Source organism: Harpia harpyja, chromosome 7 (assembly GCF_026419915.1).
Source record: "Harpia harpyja isolate bHarHar1 chromosome 7, bHarHar1 primary haplotype, whole genome shotgun sequence".
Lineage (NCBI taxonomy): Eukaryota > Metazoa > Chordata > Aves > Accipitriformes > Accipitridae > Harpia > Harpia harpyja.
This window is the reverse complement of record NC_068946.1, coordinates 6,412,082-6,433,089: the sequence shown is the minus strand read 5'-3', so window position 1 is coordinate 6,433,089 and position 21,008 is coordinate 6,412,082. Positions and strand designations below refer to the sequence as shown.

The following is a 21,008-nucleotide window of genomic DNA, read 5'->3' as shown; positions in this document are numbered from 1 at the left end:
AAGAACTAGCTCAGCCATCCCAGTTTCCCATTTTAACAACACACTTTTCCTGAATGTTTCCTTAACTGGGAAAAAGAGTGAGCCCACAGCTTTGGACCAGGGGGAGACCTTCATATAGCACTAGTTTGGGAAACTGAGGCAGCCCCACCATGGCTGCAGCAGGTACCAGCCGTAAGGGCTGTCCTAGGGTGCTACTTCCTAAGTGACTCCAGGAAGAATCTGTACCCTGACAAACTGAAAAAAATCCAAAAGGACACAATAAATTGCCCCCAAATACTCGCTTCAAAGTACCGAAACTGGCACTTTTCGAAGAGGAAGGTCACCAGTATTTGTTGGCATCAAACCATGCACGTTCAGTGCCCTGCCATCCCAGGACTGCTGCTGAGATGAACCTACACAAGAACTTCGCTAACATGCATGTCATTGCCAAAGAAAATTCATTTCCTGATAAAATAATTTGCTCCTGGTTATTGTAACTAATGATTGTAGGTGTTAGAAGACAGCTTCTTGGTTATAATCTCACAAAACACGCCTTGCAACCTTGTGCCACGTTTACCACTTGAGTTACTTGCTTGTGTTAATGATAAGGCCCCGCTGTCACTCAGGCACGTGGCACTTACAGGTTTCTGCACACAGACACCAAACAAGCTGAGACTCTGATATGCTTCAGAAACGACTTACCTAACCACTACAAAAATTACTTCGATTTTGTCTGAGTCCCCGCCACTTACTGTTGCTAAGTGAAGGGTTGGCTTCTGGATCAGCTGTGTGCCTTTGTGTGCCTTGACACAGACTTCAAGAGCACCCTGGATCCCACCTACCAGGGCCCCAAGATAACAAGCTTGTTAAAGGTGTGCGGATTTCCGCACTCCAATGTCTACCCCTGAGCACCTGTGTTCATAGCAAAGCCTTTACAGATCATTAAATACAGATGGCTGCCACAAACCAGGGCCTTGTAGTGTTATCCCAAGAAGTGTCACTCACTCCAGGAAGGAATCTCAGACTACGGAGAGGATTCAACAATTCCCAAGCCCCTGGAATAAACTGCCATCCCCAAAGCTCATGTGCTGCTCTTTTCTAGATAAACTCAAGCTTCCCACACCACTGTCACCCTGAAAAGGAAAGCCAAGTCCTGCTCTCAGCGCCTGCCAGTCATTTATTATTCCACCTAGTGCTCAGGCTCCCCAGTTTACGTCACTGTGCGCACTGATACCACTCTATGCTCAGCTGCATGATTCCCAGCTCTGGCCCTGCTCCCCACACCTGCTCCTTGCAGCAGGAGGAAGTATGAAGACAAGGGCTGGCTGTGCACTCTCCTCCATCTGCAGCTCCCCAGCAATAGCCTGCTTGTGTGCACACTGTGCTTCTGGGACTAATCAAAACACCCTCTCCTAAAGCCCCCTCTCCAGAGTCTCCCCATAAGCTGCTAGTTCATTACTGAGAAGGAGGAGGGTAATTTCTTCCTCACCGTGCACGTGAACTGCTTTCTCGCCAGCAGCCTAAGTGGCAGTTTGTGCTGAGGAGACTTTGCTGGTTGTAGTTCTGTGAGCAGTAATATGAAAGGTAATGCAGGAATGCCAACCTATGCCGCCAGTCCTTCTTGCCAACCACAGCACAGGCAGCTATTTCATCTCCACTTCTTGCCACTCCAACATAAAAAGTACAATTAAGGTTAAAAGAAAATGTTGCAGGTACTCCCCTTCACCTGAAGTGTCTGTATTCAGCCAGCTCTGTTCATCATGCTCTGACCTTCCACAAGTAGAAATTCCCATCTGCATGTGTCAGTCATACAGGCCACAGTGTCTCACTCCAGATGCTCCCTAGCCTCACTCTGATGGATCTAAAAGTTTTGCCTTTTTGCTGCTATAATTTACAGACGTCAGAAAATGCCAGGTTCACAAAAGGAAGGCTGTAAGGACTGCAAACTGTGGTGGGGACACAGCTCCTATGGCATTTCAGTCATATTCAGTTCTTCAGCAGGGCTTTCCACATACCAGCATGAAAGAGGAATGGGTGATGCTGTAGTCCTCTCATAAATGAGAGAGCAGAAGTCATACCCAAGGTCGTTCACGCACCATTCCAGCTGCACACACTGAGCTGAGCTCATCTGTGGTACAGACATGGCGCCTTATTTCTAAGAATGCGAGGGCCTGAATTTTGAGGAGAATTCACCCTGACAGCGACCACAGCTGAGTGGGAATGACTGCAGCAAACCATGCTCTATTGTCACCCACGGAAAACTTACTACTGATCAGGAGGTACTCACAAAGTAACTTGTGGCTAGCTGGCTCTCAGAAGCCCATAAAGTGGGATCTGAGCAGGTATGTCTTTCTTACCTCCCACACTTCTCTCTCTCTGAAACACATCCAGCTAGCCGCTCTCCTCCTATGAAAACCTGGTGCTTCTGGAATTAGATTAATTAGCACTGCTTTTTCATCTTCCCAGGATCAGTGAGAAATCTGGAAGCAGAGGTATAAAAGCCAGAGGCTGGACAGCCTCTAGTGCCGCAGCTGACTGCTCCAGAGCAGGACCTGGGTGAACACAAGGTTTTTCAGAACAGAAGGAAAACTTCCTGAGGGGAAGGAGAGGATGTGGAGATGAGACAAGATGCCTCAGTGCCTGAACAGTACGTCAGCAGATCCCCTGCCAGTACAAGGACTTATACCGCCAGCTGCACCAACCATGCAGAAACTCACATTAAATGTTATCACAGCTCAATGAGCACAGTCCTGCAGACCATTAGCAGAGGAGGGGGCAGAGTCTCAGAATAAGCAAACAGGCTTTAATGACACACTAATCTCAGGGAGAGTCCAGGATGCTTCCTAATACAGACAAGAGACACTAAGAGCTGGTTCCTGCTAGTCCCTGTGAAAGGGAGGGAAATGCTGCTGACGGCAGCTCCCAGAAGCTGCCAGTGAAGCCACGTCTATAGGATACTGATTTAGGCCACCAGGACTGAGCTGAGACAGCAGCCGTGTCCCTTCTCTCTCCCCTCTTTTCCCTCCCAGGACAGACCCAGAGGAGCGTGATCTAAGCCTAGCACAGGAGCAGTTCAGAGAGAGGCAGACACCACCCTTGTCCCTATTCCCCTCTACCACCAAAGATTCAGAGATTAACAGCCACGCGAGCTGCACAAGCTCAGGAGCTCGTCAACAGCAATCATACAACCCAAAGGGTACCAAGGGACTGCCATCTGGCAAAGGACCAAAGCATTTCAAGCAATGGTTCCCAGTTCCTTACTGCACCCTACACTTCTCAGCCAGGCATTTACAGGCTGAGATGCTACTTGTGCTAACTGCAGGACCAAGTCCTGCAGTTAAAACACAAAACCAAAGAAACATTCGTGGCTCTGCTATTATTTTTTCTAGCTTTCCTGGGGCAAATCACATTATCTGCTTCCGAATTTCTCTCATATTCTGGAGACCCCATCTTCCATCCTTTCACAACATGCCTTGTCCCAACGCCTCCTGGGATCCCCCTCCACAAGCAAATACAGGCTCTTCTGGCATAGACATTTGTAAATTGGTTTTCAAAGGGACTCACTCCACTGCCCTGTGCTGAAGTGGAACTGTGTCTGGCCCTCTGGAAACCCGGCCCATTTGGCTGAGTAAGGGAGCAAACTGCTTAGAGGCACTCCCCAAATCAGCCAGAGGAATGGAAATGCAAGCAGTACCAGAATCTGCAACATAACCGAATAAATGGGAATGTAGGCAGGTGGTATACACGCAGGAATGATTTAGCTGCATGTGTGCCAAGATTTGGATTCAGAAGGAATGATCTCCCCCACAACACATCAGAAATACAGCAGAAATACAAGGAACAGCAAGAGGTCTGTAAAGGAAATGTCATCACAGTCTTAACTTAATCTGTCTCTGCTACTTACAGCATAGCTCTCTGTTATTGGAATCTAAATAAGGTCAAATGCTTTACTGTACCACTTACACAGAAACCAATGCTATGAACTCTGCAGTTAGTGTGAGGTAACTTTCACGAAGGAATTGGTTCCATGTAGCAGATTTACAGGAATGAAGCTTCTTTTCTTCATCTTAAGCAGCGCCACAGGGGATGAAACATTTACCTGCTGATATATCTTGTTTCCAGTTGTCATAGGCTGGTGTTTTGTAGCTCCCTAAGACACTGCAGCATGCTCTGTGCACAAGTATATTGACATCTGTGACAGAAGTGAAATGGACCAAAGAACATCAAAGACCACAGCTCAGTTGCCCACTTGCTGCCTGTCTCAAAGAGCTCCATGAGAAGTGACAGAGCTGAGATGTAAGGGTTAGGATGGGGAGAAAGAGAAGGGGTGGCCTTGGAAGTGAAATTCAGATGTGGAAAAAAGCGGCTTGAAGCATATACATCAGATTCTGAGACACTCCATTTAAAAGCTTGTCCATAGATTTGACACTCAGGCAAGTCCAAGGCACTAACAAGTGCTCAATGGGTCCTGAAGAACCACAGCTTGCAATGCCTGGGTCTGGAGTGTGGAAATTGCAACTGCTGGCAGGAAGCATCAGAATGGTTCAAGAACTAGCCCAAGCTTTCCAGCAAAATAGATTTAGCTTTCAAAACAAGCTGTTGCCTATGTTCTCCAGATTCACGGCCCTCAGTTTAAATGGAGCCCACTGTTTTATTGAGTCACTTTCATGCTCTTGTGGGCCTGTCCACCTTTCCATTTCAACTCAGCCATAAAAATTGGCTTGGAGATTAAACTTGGCGCATGAGTTGTTAGCTGGAGAGCAAGTGGGAGGGTGTGCAAGGGGGGAGGTGGAGGGAAAGACGTGGCAGAGGATTTGGCCAGGTTTGATTTACAAGCAGGAGCCAGGGTTGCTTTGAGCTTCTCAGACACATTTAAAATGCCACGTTGGGCTCCAGTTCAAATCTGAGTTTGCAGCCCCATCTTCTTCAGGAATTCATTTGCCTTGTTAAAAGGAGGAACAAAAAGACAAATTATTCGATTCAGGGAATCGAGTGTGCTGCATGTTCAGCAGTACCCCAAGCAGTAGAAAGGATTAGGTGTTGTTTTGGTTTTTTCCAAATTGTCTCCACAGACCTTAATACAGCACTCAAAAGCAATTCATTCTCAGCTCCTGGGTGTAAAACAGAGCCAAGAAACAAGTCAACATATAGCACATCCCCCTAGGAGCAAAGAGCACTTTGCATTTGTGCATCATACCAGCTTCTATCAGACACTGCATAAACCCTTTGCAAACACCTATCAGATCCAACTCCCATATTCCTCTAGGGAAATAGGTCAGATTATATGCAAGTTTACAAATGAATTAAGCAAGGCTCCACAGTCTAGCTCCAGCTCTGCTGGAATTCAGCCATTCCTTTTGCTGACTTTAACAGAAGCTAAATAAAGACCAGGCAAGTTACAGCTAAGTTCTAGTTGCCATTTGGGGAGCACCAGTGGTACCTACAACTCCAGTTAACAGTGACACAAACTTGGTGCCCAGAAACTGACACATCCAAACCCCAGAGTCATCTTTGCTACAGCAACCTTCCAGATCTGCTCAAAATCACAAGGTTTGTGGCAGAGCAACAATAGGACCCAACTCCTCCCAATCCTCTGCTTTGATTACCAGATACTCCAGCTCCTGCCATACTCAATATCATAAAGCGTAAAGAAGTTAATACGCAGCAGAGGCCTGTGATGCTAACACATTAATTTGTTCCTCTGCTATTGGTCTGCAAACACACAGATCTTTTAAGAACATGGGAAGGCAGGGGGAAACACAGCTCCTATGAAACATTTTTGGAGATAGACTGTAAAAGAAACAACATATTGAGCCAAATGATCCTGGAAATGAAAGTGCAAATTTAATGTAGGGCATTATTATTATTTATTAAATATGTATCACCACATATAGATGAAGAAACAAAGACTCTGTGACTTGCTAGCCCAATGTCAGACAGCCAAGTGAGCTCAGAGTAAAACTATTAATCTCTTAGAACCCTACTCTGTGTTCAAGTCAAAGAAATTTCTGCTATGCAAAAGTAAGATGGGAAGAAAATCTGTGGCAGCATCAGACAAGATGCCCTGAAGCCCATACGAGCTTGTCCATGTAGTCATCTTAGCAGGTAGATCCCAGGCTCACATTCCCAGTAATAAAGCCAAAGTGACTTCACTGACGTGACCGCATTTACACAGAACCAGTGAGACTGCAGTTGTGGAACCAGGCCCCAGAAGCAATAGCATCCACACCGTGAAGTCCAGGCAGAAAAATGATTCTCACCTCTGACTCTCCGCATAAGGAAGTGGAAAGTCACGGCCAGCAGCAGTTTAAGAACCAGACGACTGCCAGTATGTCTTTCACCCCCTGCAAACACATTGGTCTCTCCCCCTTCTCCACTATTTATGTAACATGAACTGCCTTCTATTCAGGAGGAGTTGTTCTCTATTAACAGAGCTTGGCAAAGATCAGAAATTAACTGTGCCAACTTTCAAGCCTGCTGCTTTAAGGCAGATGGCAGGGAAAGTATCCCAGCCTTGTTCCCCAAACCTCTTCTCCCAGCAAGCAGAGAAAACTCAAAACAGGAAAAAAGGGTCACGTATCTGTGAGACCCTAATTTCAGTGCAGGAGACAGCCTGTGTCTGGGATGCCCTGCTCTGCAATGGGCATGCTTGCCTCCCCACGGACGAGCAAAGCCTGCTGCGCTGCCAGGATCTGTAGGCTGAGACCAAGGGCACAAGTTTCACTGAAGTTTTATACTTCCAGAGTTACAACAAGAAAGAGGAGATGCTCTGCCCCTCCAAGTCAATGATGCTGCTATCATCAAAAAGAATCAGCACTGCTTATGACTAGGTGTCCTGGTTTCAGCTGGGATAGAGTTAACTGTCTTCCTAGTAGCTGGTACAGTGCTATGTTTTGAGTTCAGTATGTGAAGAATGTTGATAACACTGATGTTTTCAGTTGTTGCTCAGTAGTGTTTAGACTAATGTCAAGGATTTTTCAGCTTCTCATGCCCAGCCAGCGAGAAAGCTGGAGGGGCACAAGAAGTTGGCACAGGACACAGCCAGGGCACCTGACCCAAACTGGCCAACGGTGTATTCCATACCATGTGACGTCCCATCTAGTATAGGAATGGGGAAGTGGGGGCTGGGAATCGCGGCTCGGGGGACTGGCTGGGTGTCGGTCGGTGGGTGGTGAGCAATTGCACTGCGCATCATTTGTACATTCCAATCCTTTCATTATTACTGTTGTCATTTTATTAGTGTTATCATTATCATTATTAGTTTCTTCTTTTCTGTTCTATTAAACCGTTCTTATCTCAACCCACGGGTTTTGCTTCTTTTTCCTGATTTTCTCCCCCATCCCACTGGGTGGGGGGGAGTGAGTGAGCGGCTGCGTGGTGTTTAGTTGCTGGCTGGGGTTAAACCACGACACTAGGGCTGAACTGTATCTTTATGGGAAAGCAAATCCCTCTGGGGCAGCTGGAAGGACAGGATTCCCACCCCATAAAACAAGAGCTGCGGTTGCAGACCACCCTCTGCATCCCATAAGCAGAAGATAGCTGCTCTGCCATCCCCACCACAATGGGTCTCCCAGGAGCAGTTCCAGTGCCTGGGGGTTCAATTCACCCCCACGAAGGCAGATCGCACTCAGCCACTGGCAGGAATAGACACAAGTGGACTCCTGAGCTGTGAATTGCTGAGTGTCCTGGTGAAATCCATATGACATTCAAATGCCTTGCTCTTGCAAAAGGAGGGGCATCATCCCCAGCTCTAAGCAACCAAAATTAAACCTTTGAAGCTTGTTTTGCTAAATTTTTTGTGTCTGTATTTTCTCCCATTAATAGTGTGCCACTTCGGTTATTTATTAGTCTTTTCTCTTTTTCAATATTATAAAAGCATGACTCAATAGCAGTGCTGAGATCTCAGAAAACTTCTCTCACGGTGCTGCAGAGGACAGTTAATGACAATATGACAGGCAAGAGGGTTGTAAATAATGTTCTACTGGGTACTAATTCAGACAGTTGTTGTAGCTCATGCCTGAAGCACACTGCCATCAATGGGACAATTCACAAACTCACAGTGAAACCCGTGCTGAAACATAATCTGGACTGGGGTCAATGGAAAGTCTCTTGCTGACTTCACCTAGAGCTGGATTAAGCACTTAACTCTTACGTTGTCTTCTCCATGTTCCTGAATTATTCATTAAGGGCCAGACACTGCAATCCATACTCACACTGCGCTTGATCTGTCCTTTAAATTGACTTGCATTAGCCTGAGTCACGGGCACCACAGCACCTTACTCTTTAAACAGTCTCACCGAATGCAGCAGAGCTATTCATGAAATAAGGTACTCCTCTGCAAGAGAAAAGGAGGCAGGATCTAGCCCTTAGAAAAGACATCAGTAAGGCTAGACCTCAGAGAAAATTCACCCTGGTAAAGCTGCATCAAGATGAATGAACTCAAGTAAATCTGTGTGAAATCAATCATTTAAAGAGATAGCCTGTTCTGTGGTATCACAGGGGAGATATAAGGGAGCGCTAGAAACTAATATTTCATTGTTCAACTTCATCGCAGGGTCTGGAAACACATTCCCATGCCCCTGGCCACACATTCACAGAGCCGAATGGCAGCTTGCATACGCACCTTGTGAGGACTGTTTTATCTCTCTGTATGGAGAGAAACAGGGAGGTGTGTGGAAAGGAAGAAGGCAAAAGACATGTTCCACTCCTCTTGACTGGGACAAAAGGAACAAAAAGTAAACGGGACTGCTTGTCACCAAGGAGGTAACAAGTACCCACACTTACCAGGAACTCCTTCCTCTGCCAACCTTGCAACTTCCAGTAAACGGAGCCCCACAGACCACATTACTGGCTCTGATCCTGAAATCCCCTGAGGCTACTTAAACAGCAGATAAACTCACATCACAGGAGAGCAGATTACCGAGTACCTTTCACCACTGAGTCCAAATCCATAGTCAGATACTTTTAAACAAACAATGGATAAAAAAAATAAGCCAATCAGGTAAGTGAAAGGAGAAATCTTGTGCACTACATTGAAAATTATAACGGGGTTTGATTTTTTTAGAATGAATTAATCTGTTCAGTTCTCATTTATGTCAGTGCTTGATAAGATTAGAGGATTAAACCAACTGTATGCTAAATGCCTTGTGCTAAAGAGAATCTTGCCAGGATTTACTGCATGTTGGCATGCACAGAGACCATGGCAGCATCACCCAGAGACCCTGGGACTCATAGCAGGACATGTTCAAACTTCAGAAATAAAAATCATAGCTTATCCAGATTTTCCATATGCCGTCAGGGTATGAACTCCTATCCCTCTCCAGTTTCAGTCAAGCTTACTTATTAAGTACTTGTACCCAACAGGCAAGTCTTTGTATAAGCAGCACTTATCTCAGAGCACTGGCATCACAAGAGGATTTCAGATGTACTATGATTTTTTTGGATGCAAAATGTTAACACTGTGTTCATACCCTCCCTCAGTGCCATACCGAAATGCACTCATCCTACCACTCTCATGCTATACAGTTACATATACATACGCACACTTGGCAGCTATCCTCATAAACTCCTGCACAATACAGCTTGTTAAAAACACTTCTCATTTGACAGTTCAGAAATGACAGATACAGAAGTGGTCAAAGTTGTCTTGTAACCTAACCACTTTTTCTATTGGCCTGACAAAGGCATTTGTGATGTTTAACTCATTAATGCTGAAAAAGTACAAGATCTTGGGAGGCGTGGCCATGGACATACTAGGTATTGAGAGACTTTTTAGCACCTAGCAAAGGCATTCTCCCCAAACACCTGAAAACTAACAGAGATTTCACCAGTGGGAAATCCCTCATTTCTGTGCCCCCAGATTACACAGAGCCAGTCAGATACTGTCACCTTGACTCCCTATAAGTGCCTTATTTCACTGTTGTAAGGAGACTCTATGCACAATGAATTTGGCCCCGTACGTTGCAGAAACTGAATCACAATCTTCACCACAGTGGGTAATCGGAACAATGCTGTTGCTACTTCCCAACCGCCAGTCTGGTTCTCACATGTTACATATCACTCTGGGCCATTCATCCCTTAGCTTTTCACCGTGTGTGTCTAGGTGAAACTGTCACAAATGCTGATGGCTAGTTTCCCCTTGAATCATTTTTCTATTAGATGAGCATTCTCCCTCCATAGCAGAGTATCTTCCCCATGGGAATACAGCAAGTATTCACACGGGCAGCAGGAAGAAGAGAGGAATGGATCTTTTATCATATTAAGCATTTCCATTCCATCTTTGTTGTCTTTTTCAGTAGCTCAGGTCTGTTTTATTCCAGGCTTAGGGAATCAAACTACAAGGCTCTAAAGGGGTAAAGAGACTGGCTTAATGAGTCTAACCTCTGAAGATGCATCCAGTGTGATAAAAGAAGTGTAGCTATTGAAACATCTCCCTTCAATACAGTTATTGTGTTGCTAGGTTTCCATCTAGACACACAGCCTAAAAGAGCAATCAAAGGAAGCTGATGCTGTGCATAGTATCTTTATCAACACTTCACAAGGTTGTTGGGGAGGAAGGGAGAAAAATATTGTCCCCGAGCAAAGTTAGTAAAAGAATGAGAATAGAAAGCTAGTTTCAAAAGCTCACCCAAATTTTCAGGGGAAAATTCTTTTAAAAATCGAGCTTTTACGGTAGCAGATTTTATATGTATCAGCACGTGGCTTTGTGAGCAAAAAGTCTGTGTGTTTATTCTGTCATTTGAATTGTAAAATCACTTCTCTTCCAATACACAAGTCCTCATCCCACTTAACCTGAGCCATGTCTTGCAGCTGCAGAAGAGGGCATGCATCAGCCTTGTTTTAAAGGAACTTACTTGCCTGCATATTACATTAAACCCTAACAGACTCAGCACAGCTGTCAAAATCCTATCCTAATAATTGCATAAGCTAAGGTTGCTAACCAGCACACTGCTGTGCCTGTGCACAAAACAAAAGTGCAAGTAACACAGGATGCAGCAGCGAGGCAGATGCAAGGTCCTACACATGCCTGAGGGACCTGCCACTTTTCATCTTACTCCATCTGTCCCAGAGGTTTTCAGTTATACTCAGCTCCCAGCAGCTCCCACCCTTCTCAAGTGCTTTCAAACACCTGGGCAGTGGCAGCCAGCCCAACTCTTTGGGTTTGGTCATCGCATCACCAAACAGGAAAAAACATGAAAGAGTTCTTTTTCTCCAGGACACAGGCTGTTTTGCTGGCATGTCTTTGGAGACCACCTGGACCAGTAAGGACCCAGGACTGGGCTGCAGCTGGGACTGTTGCTAAGCAATCTAACGCCCTTACTAAGTGACCCGGGGTTTTTAGGCAGGAAAAGTCAATTTCTACACAAGCCAGTATAAAACAGGAAGGCTACCTTACACGTGCCAGATACATGATTCTCTTTCCATCTTCTAGACAAACATCTGACACCAGCTGCTATCAGAGATGAGGATCCTGCCTGGCCGGACCTGCTAACATCCCTGAGCACAGAGAACGCCTCTGCTGGCTCATCTCCTACTCAGGGAGGCAGGCCAACCCTCCGTGAAGTCGGGGACACAAAGCTGCTCAGTTCTAGCGCCCAACTCTTCCCCCAGGAGAACAGCCCTGCTGCAGGCACAGTTCAATCAGCTTATTATAGAGGCAACCTCCCCGGGAAACGCTCTCCTCTGTGCATATTCATGAACTCTCCAGAGCTTCCAAGGAGACTTGGCTAAACACACAACTGAGGGATTTATCTGTTGTACTTGCAGCAAAAAAAAAAAGGGGGGGGGAGGGGGGGGAGGGCTTAAAAAAAAAGTAAACTGAGGAGCGAGGGGAAAGGGGAGCGATTGCAAGCTATGCTCTCCTCTTACCACCGCCCGCCACAGCGGGACCCGGGAGCCCGACCTAGCCCCCCGGGCGACCTTCACAGGCAGAGCCGAGCGCCTGGGGGCTGACGGCAGGCAGCGAGGTGACGGTACAGCAGGAGATGGCTGTGCCCCACAGCCCCCCCCCCCCCCCCACCGCCCCCGACCTCCTCCCGGGGCCGCTTCGCTTCGCGGAGCGCAGCACTCACCTCCGCCCGACCGGGCGGCAGCAGCCGTGGGCTCGCAACGATGCCGGGGGGAGCAGAGCCGGGTACCGCGATATGGGATGCCCGCCCTGCAGCACCGCGTCCCCCCGCCCAGCAGCGGCCGTGTACCGGTCCCGGTCCACCGCAGCCCTCACCCAGCCCCACCACCGGCTGCCAGCGCGGCGAGCCGCCGCCGCCTTTTAATGCCGCTCCACCGTGCGCCGCGGCCGACTACTAGCACGGCCCGCCGGCCCCCGGGGGCGGAGGGGCGGGCGGCCGCCAAGCCCCCGCCGCTGCGCCGCGGAGCGGTGCGGAGCTCCGGGCGCGGCCGCCGCCGCCGCCGCTGCTGCCGCCCCGCCGGGCTGCGGGCAGCTCTGCGGCCGCGCTATAAACCCTGCCCCGTGCGCGGCCCCCGCCCGCGCCGGTTCCCGGTGCGGCGGCGCCGGGAAGGCAGCCCCGGGAAGGCAGCCCCGCCGAGGGGCCCGGCCCCGAGCGGAAGGGCGGCCGCCTCCCTCGGGCGGGGGGGGGCGCGGCACAGGGCGCTTGGGAACGGTCCCCGGTGCGTGCCCTCCCCGTGCAACTCCGTCTCCGAGAGGGCAGGTAACGGGAGAGGGCGCCGAGGCCAGGAGCTTCGGGCTGCACTTGGAGCCCTCCGGGGTTGCGGGCCCGTCCCGGGATTGCCCTGCCCGCCCTCAGAGGGAGCCTTTGGTTTTACAGGCTGCCGTCTGAAGAGTGAAGGGAATACCCTAAGCTCCGGACAGGGCGGTGGGAATCCGGCCCTGCCAGAGTAGGCACTACCGCCACCCCGGTAACCAGGCGGATCTTGGAACAGAAACTGCTAGAAACTTTTGCAGCAACTGGCCGGTGCTGCAGGTCCACCCCGTGTTAAGAGCCAGGGGTCTGGGAAGGACTCGTCTGGTTTCCTTGCTGGTACTCTCACCGCTAGATAAATGCTCCATATAGGAGACATCTATATGCATTCAGTGGCAGAGGTGTGCAGCAACAATCCCTAAATTAAGTAGGAGTCATTAAATGAGAGGTGGCAAGGCTTATTAACTCGGGTGGTAGAGAAGATCTTTTTTTATATTCATGCTTACGCAGCTAGGCATTCTGCACAGCTGGTCATCTAACCTGACCACAGACCCCTGCCTTGGCTTTCAGGAGTCAGAGGAGTCCTGTGTATGATAAAGACATCCCTGAGTACAGGGGCTTCGCTTAGTGTTGACAGAAGGTCTCTAATGACTGTGGTGGATACAGTGGTCTTGCATTTAGTTATTGTGCGCTCTTCTGTGACTCACTCTGGGTTTGGAGGCAGGGAGACAACAGCATTCCCCCCATCCTTGGTCTGTTTACTGGGGTGACCTGTACTACAGTGTGGACTCCTGCAAGAGCAGGATTATGTCAGTAAATTGCTGAACAACTACCTGATGGGAATGGCTTTTAATCAGGCTACATTACAGAGCTGACCTAAGCATGATTTGCCCAATATTCTCGCTTATTTGAGTGTTGATGGTACCTAGGAAAAAAAGCCTTCACCCCAGTTTTTAGATAGATTTGTCAAATCAATAACAAATAGAGAGCAGTACAGTGAAATAGGCCCATCACCTGAGTCTGTCTCCAGGCAGGCGGCTGTGTCAGAGGCATTGCGCTCTTTCTGATGCATCACCCAAAGTGAATAGGAAGCCAGGCAGACAAAGCCAGACCATCATCTTCCTTGTGGGGCTCCAAGGAATGCAAATTTAATGAGGCTTCTGAAGTAAAATTGCATTCAACCAGCTTTGCACGTTTCTGCCAGTGATGGAGGTTTCTGCAGAGAAGGTGATGGTGAGAGGTTAGCAATTTTGTTGAAAACTGCAAGTGTACAGTAAAGGGAAAAATTGCTTTTTCTAACTTTGCCGGTGCTGCAAGCGGAGCCCACGCTGATGTGAGGGACAGCGCTCAATCAATCACAGAGCAGAGCCCAGAAAACTGCAGGGAGTTATCAGTCAGCGCTGGGTACCAGCGCTCAGACAATAACACGATTCTCCTCGGCAGCGTTTCCAACAGCCCTCCAGGCACAGACAGGCACACACGTGTGAGCCCATCGTTGGCCCCCTGCTCCCCTCTTCAGACAAGCATGCAGTGCACCAAGTCCTGCGATGCACACACGGGCAAACAGAAACAAAGTGATGCTGACACACCTGCCCACGGACAAACCGTACCCATCTCATCTCCGCACGCAGAGGTACATCAACTTGACAGCTTTAGCTTTTAAAACTTGTACATGGTTGTCTGACAGCACAAACACACATGACGCCTTCCTTTGGCACACACACGCCACAGAGCTACGGTAGCCCTTCGTTGAACTAGAAGTTTCTCTTCCTGTGTTAGCAATTACAATATATAGATGAAGAATATGCCTTTCCCTGTTAATACAGAGACACTTGGACTGCTGCCTTCATCTGTTAAATATCACTCCATGAACACACAGGGGTCTGCACAGCACTTGAAAAGCCCTGTAATGGAGTACTCACCTGGGTGGGAAGGGGTGACTGGGGGGTTGACAGTCCTGCTCTATGGCAACTTCTGTGATTTCAGTCTCTTTTCATTCTGCATTGGAAGGAAATAAAAAATTTCAAATATTTGGGGATGGGAGGGGGAGGATGGTGCACAGTGGAAATCTTCATACCTGGCTTAACATTTCCTTCCATGCCTCTCTGTGCTCAGAGAGCATCAGCTTCTGACTGCTATCATTTCCCTCCCTCAGGCCTCACAGAAGTGTTCAACAAAACAGCATGTGTTGCCAAAATGAATAAATAGTTCATTACTAGTTAAAATCAGCAACGCTGAACATATTTTACTCAGACACAGGTTAGAACTGTCTACATAAGCAGCACTATCTGTGCACATAAACACAAACTGTATCAAACTGTACCTACATTACTTGCACATACCCATACACAAAGGCTTTGGTGCTTTATTGCAGACTCCACTAACAATGCAAATGTGTCTACAAAGAATTAGCATTATTTGTGGCTTCTATTAACCCCACACGTGCACCGGCAAACAGCACACAGACTGAGGTGCTGCACACTGCTGTTGTCCTCATTAACCACGCAGGTACACAAACACACGTGTGACACCAAGAGACATTAGCACTGTACTGCAGTCTTTGTTAGCAAGCTGCATATTCACAAATGCCTGGCCACATGCACAGAGGCACAGAGTCACAAGCAGGCAGGAAAAGGATTGCTACTGCACCTAAAGCCACTTCTGGCTAAAGGATGCCTTTTTGAGTTGGGAAGCTGAAGGAAAACATCTTCCCCTTTTTTCATGCTCTCTAACCTTCTCACAGTCTCAGCACGACTGCCTTCCACACCCAAATCAGGCACCATCGGCCATTCCGCTTGCTTATATTTATGGCCCCTCTTTGAAATTCTGACTGCTCATCTATGCAGAATAAAACTACCCAAGCAATCTTTCCTGTTCAGGTGCTCATTACTAAAGCGTTAAATAATGCCAGGCAGGCTCTCTTAGGCCTTATAAATTTTATCTAGGGGACTTTCAGCTTCCACAAGGTCTATTACTGCCTGATTGCCTGAAAGGCTTTCAAGTTTGTACCAGACAGCACGCCATACAGCAGAGAGGGCTGGGTAACAACTGAGCACTGAACTTCTATTAAACACCATTACTGGCTTGGGAGCCAGGCGCGGGAAGGTGAAATGCATACATGGGAATGCGTACGCATGACTGCATGCAGAGTCTGCCAGCATGTCCCTGGAGTGCAGGGACAAGGCTACCAGTGTTTGCATGAACGAATGTGTGTGCTTGGCTGTTTGGGAGAAGCATCTGGATCGAAGAGCGACACTGTGCATGAGCGAGTGCAAGATTGTGGGTGCATGAAAAAGGAGTGGGCTTATGTCTGTGGGCCTGATTTCAGCTACACAAACGTCACTGCAGAGTAAGTGCTTACAAGTTAGTGCGGTTTATGGTGATGCAGCTGAGAACAGAATCAGGCCCTGGGAATTCAGACTTTTCCTATTTGAGCAGCTTTCTCCAAGTGCTTACTGTCAGCCAGGGCTCAAAGCAAGGCTGAATACACCAGTAAGCTTAATAAAGTGGAGAGAAAATAATGGAGAAACCCAGGACGAAAGGGCAATAGCCCCAAAAGCCAGAGAGTTTCTGTTTCATCAGCTGCCAGCTAAGTGTCCCAGGAGAATCTGCAGATACATCCAATACCCCTCAGGTTCTGGGGGCAATCCCTAAAGGATGCTGAACTGTAGATAAAGCATATTTTCAGAGGAAAAGAATGGGGAGTGGGGACAAAATGCTCTGTTTAGAAACATCCCTCAGCCTTTTTTAAGTTGTGCTCTTTGTTTCCTTCTGTCTTCATGTCAGAGGACTTAGACCTTTTCTCCTCATCTTTCCTAACCCAAACATCCTGCTTGACGGAACATCAAGGAAAGGGATATTTCCCATCTGTCCACAAAACTAACAAAGCCACATCACAAGCTATTTCTATGTGCCATGTATTTATAAACCTCAGCCCTGACTTGATCAAGCAAAATAGCTTCTAGTTACCACTGACTCAGGCCTGAATTCAAACTGCCAGCCCATTATTTCTTACTCAGGCAACACTAGTACTCAAAAATTATGTTAAACATTTCCCAGATGCAGAAACAATCACTTCCCCAAAGAGCACAGAGGTGAAGGCACACAGCCAGCCAGCCCCCTCTTTTATTGGATAACATTTCTCATGTATTTCATGAGAGCCAGATGGCACCATCTGAACAGCAGTGAGCCTGGAAGCCTTCAGCCACATCAGCGAAAGGGAAGCGTGACCCAGCCCTGCGCACACAGCAGCTCAATGCTGGAGCCCGCTCTGGCTCAGGCAGAGTGCAGCTGCAGGCCCTCGCTGCCTGCAGGCAGCTGCCTCTGTTTTGGGCACAGGGGCACAGGACAGCATGGTAGGGGTAGGCTTTTTTGCATTCAAGCAACAACATAAATTTGCACATGGAAACCTAAATCGCCACTGCTGACAGGTACAGTCCTATGCTTTTGAGGGCAGGAAGAGTCCCAGTCCTGAAGCTCTCTGGAAAAGGGAGGCCCATCTGCAGACTGCCTGAGAAAAAGAAACAGATGTAAAGAGAGACAGAGAGTATTCTAAACCCCTGCTGCGTGTGGGGCCTTTTCCTTGCAATTAAGTGAAGCTAATGGTTTTATGGAAGTTGTTTGTTCAAAAGGCCTTCACTGCACTGTTTAATGGAGTTTCACCAGCATTCCCCAAAGGCTTCCGGGCTGCATTAGTATCCCACAGCTCACATCCTAACCAAACAAGCCTTCTCACCCTGACGTCTCTACCCGGTACGTATGGATTGTAGGAGTATCAGGGCTGCCATGCCTCCTGTGCTCGCCTTTCCACTAGAGTCTTGAAGCCCCAGGATGTCATGAATATTCATGACATAAACATTAGCAATAAGTATTGTGCAATTTGGACAAAAATATATTTTAGGCAAAAGAACTGGGAGAGAACAACTGAGAGAGAATCTTTACTCCTGAGCTCCGGGAACTACTGAATAGCATTTTCCTGAGCTGTAACTGGTGGTTTTAAAATGCAAATCAGTCTTGGGTTTTTGAGAGACATTGTAAAAAAAAAAAAGACCCATACAGCAAAGCTTTATTGTATTGTAATGAATGCGGGATTTGCAGAGCTGCTTCGCGCCAGTGAATGCACAGTGGATGCAGGCCAGGGCCTCAAGAAGCCCTGAGGCTTGTCCCCAGCTAGCTCTGCCACTGACTCACTATGTGACCTTGAACAAGACATTCTTTCCTCTATTTCAGTGTTCTGATCAGAGGACATAGGGGAGGGGGGAGAGATAAGGCCGTTTCTGTGCCTCCTGGTGAGGTTCTACATTATAGGGCACTCTGAGGTGGAAGTCAGCAGAACAAACGTAGCAGCTCTCTCCCTGCAGGGACTGATGAACTGGCATAGTATTGCCCTGTTCTTAATGGTCTTCCTCTGGCAGATGCTGGTCAACCTTTCCTACTTCTTTTCCTATTCTTATTGCTATTCCTATTCCTATTGCTATTCCTATTCCATAGTTCATCTTTGGCCTTGTGTCTCCCTTGTGTTTTTCTATAGAGCTGGTCCCCTCCTTGAGCCTCAGAGTCTATAGAAGCCCCTCTGCATTGTTCAACTCTTCTTTTTCACATCCACCTGTAGAGCATCTAATACCATTTTACCTGCCCTCTAGTCAAAAAGCAGTCCCTAAATAGACTCTACCACAGAGATCAGAGGAGTTGAACATAGAAGGGGAGACATAAGTGAACTTTTACTATAGATAGATTTTCTTCAAATTATTAATGATATAAACATAAATAATAAGAATCTATAAAGAGGGGGAATGGTCTAAGGCACATCACAGTCCAGAGGACCCCTCTATTCCTCTATTCGTGGACCCCCAGGATCCACTCTGGGATCTTGTATAAGTCACTGTGGTTATCTCTGCCTTGGCTTTCCTCTAACCTTCTGCTCCCTTCTGTACAGCCTGGCGATGGGAGGGGTTTGGGGTTCCATTTATTTGTCCACGGTTGCCTCTTCTTATCAGCTGCCTTCACCACACTCAGACCCCAGTGTTAGCGAACTCGGAAGGGTAAATTGGTGATTTCTAAACTTACCCCTTCAAAGCTGTACTCTGCCACCCACAGCCTGCACATACCTCCTCCCACCGCATCCAGCAATGCTCTCTCCCATGTACAGCACTGAAGGAAGGCTGCTGAATCTGGCATTTAGAAACTAAGTTCACTCCACAAGGTCACATCAAAGAGGCCAAAAATCACAGTCAGCTGGCACTAGCCTTCACTTATTACTCACCAGAGAGAATATTAACTGGTAAAGCAGAGGCAAAGAGTGCCATATTCCATTACCAGTCCCCTGAGCCCCCCCAACACCACAGAAGGAGAGCTGTTAACTGAGCTCTTCAACTGCATTTTCACTGACAGAAATGCCCTAGCAGCTGCCTGACCTTCATGTAGCAGAAGTCTCAGGTCCTCTCAGCTGCTGTGTGTCACAGACAGAAATCACTCAGAGCCTTCTGTGTCCTGATGCATTTCAGAAATTATCTCTGTGATGAAGGCAAGATCCCAAAGGAGGAATATACCACAAGGGGAAGCAGTCACACTGGTGAAAAGTCAGGGCATTCCAGTAATAAAAAGCCAAGATGTTCAAATCCAGATGCCAAAGGTAGGTTTTCAAATCTATATTTAAACCCCTAAGCATCAGACCTGAAGCTCCCATTACCTGTAACAGAATTTGTGGGTGCTCAAAGCTTTTCAAACCTGGTCATTTGTTTCCAAATACGTTAATAGGAGTAAAGAGCTTCTCAAAAAATGCTCTACTGTACCAGCAGAAAATTTCAGCTCTTCACTGGAAACACAAATCTTTAAGAGGCACTGTCTGGAACTAAAATATATTCATTTAAACTGAAATATTTGGGGTTTCAGATATTACTTTGTGAAGTAATAAAAATAAAATATGCTTAAGCAAAGCATCCTTTCTTAGTCCTTCCCCACCAACTATGCAGTGGGGACAATCAGAAGGTTTTGTATATTGGCAGTGGCAGTAGAAAAGTGCTTCTGAGCATCAGGTGAGAGAAATGCCTGTTCCAGGAAGGCAGAACAGAATAAGAATCAGAAAAAAAGGAGGAGGACAAGAAATCTAACTAACCCATTCATGTGCTGAAACAAGGCAGCATACCCACTACCACTTTGGAAACACCAGGAAATGTTACCAATCTCTTCAACTACTGGAGAACCAGGAGAGCTTGCAGAAGTGATTATGGGTCAGAAAATTACTAGAAAGCAAAAAATTCCTATAAACCAGAAAATTCCTAGGAAGGTTCTAGGTCCGAAACTCCTAGCAAGCAAAAGTATTCCTCAAAATGAAACCTTCCTCTCCTGGTGTAAATCACCATGAACAATATGTGGGAAATGCTCTAGTGGGCACGTAACAAACGCAGGACACATTCTAGCCTAATGATTAATGCAAGAGAAGATGTCATTCAAATTCCACACATTTATATCAAGTATTTTTCCTGTTAATGTTACCACCGTGAAAAAAATTAACTGTGGGAGGGAAACACGGACCAAATTCATAGCTGCTATAAATCAATCCCATTCCATTTTGATCTCAGAAAGGTAAGCCAGTTCCTAGCAATGGAGCATATGACTGAACCTGTCTATTCAAACACCCAGTAGTAGGGAGTTCTATATGGTATCCGCTTGGCAAATAAATCTTTTGTCCCCCCTCTAAAATAGCGCACACAGAGTTATCTCAGCAACACCTATTTATATATTGGGAAGCTAAGCAGCTAAGTGTTCCTTTCATCTCTGGGTCCTTCCACCTAGCCAAGAAAAGCATCCTGCCTTAGATGATGAAACAGAATAAAAGCTTGTGCTGTTTTCATACCCCGAGCAAACAGAGAGTGCAATTGAAACCCTCCACCTATTCTCAGTGAAGCTTGGTATTTTTCTTTGTGCAGACATTTCCATCTGAGCATCAGCCTGGTGAACTGCTGATGTGGGAGAAAGGCTGTTCTACCCCATGGGTGAGGAAGCTAACGACTGGTCTGGTTCTCTCTGAGAGAGCAAGAAAAGGGGCCACACGTGTGTCTGAGCACGAAGCCCAGGCAGACAGGAGATGTGGATTGCCTTTTGCCAAAGGGGGTGGCATCAGGCTCTGACAGGCCAGCTCTGCCCGTTGTGGTGGCTCCACATCGCTCATCAGAGCCCTTCAGACCACAGTCAGTGGGCTTATGTCCATATGGAAGGCTGTGAACTGCAGCCAGGGCAGTGTGGGGACAGATCCAGCTGTGCTGCCTCTGGCGTGGAAGCGGTGACCTCCAGCGGAGGCTATAGCTGAGAACTAGAACGATCACTGCAACAGAGCCCCTGGGCCCTCAAAGTGGAGAAAAGTGTCCCTTG

General features: G+C 47.4%; 2 protein-coding genes across 3 annotated transcripts in view; both read right to left on the bottom strand.

The window, feature by feature from the left end:
• Window positions 1-13,740, bottom strand: part of DISP3 (dispatched RND transporter family member 3) — a 45,301-nt gene extending 31,561 nt beyond the window's left edge. For both annotated transcript variants that reach the window (XR_008235906.1, XM_052791691.1), the window contains exon 1: window positions 13,653-13,740. Coding sequence is in view for 1 of the 2 variants with exons in the window: in XM_052791691.1 (XP_052647651.1) it covers window positions 13,653-13,691 (39 nt within the window). In the remaining variant the exon portion in view is untranslated. The remainder of the gene's footprint in view (window positions 1-13,652) is intronic.
• A 4-nt stretch (window positions 13,741-13,744) lies between these two features.
• Window positions 13,745-21,008, bottom strand: part of UBIAD1 (UbiA prenyltransferase domain containing 1) — a 105,781-nt gene continuing 98,517 nt past the window's right edge. Inside the window, exons 5-6 of the mRNA XM_052791698.1 lie at window positions 14,561-14,636; window positions 13,745-13,854 (exon numbers count right to left, since the gene is read on the bottom strand). Coding sequence (XP_052647658.1) covers window positions 14,601-14,636 — 36 coding nt within the window. The 3' untranslated portion in view covers window positions 13,745-13,854; window positions 14,561-14,600. The remainder of the gene's footprint in view (window positions 13,855-14,560; window positions 14,637-21,008) is intronic.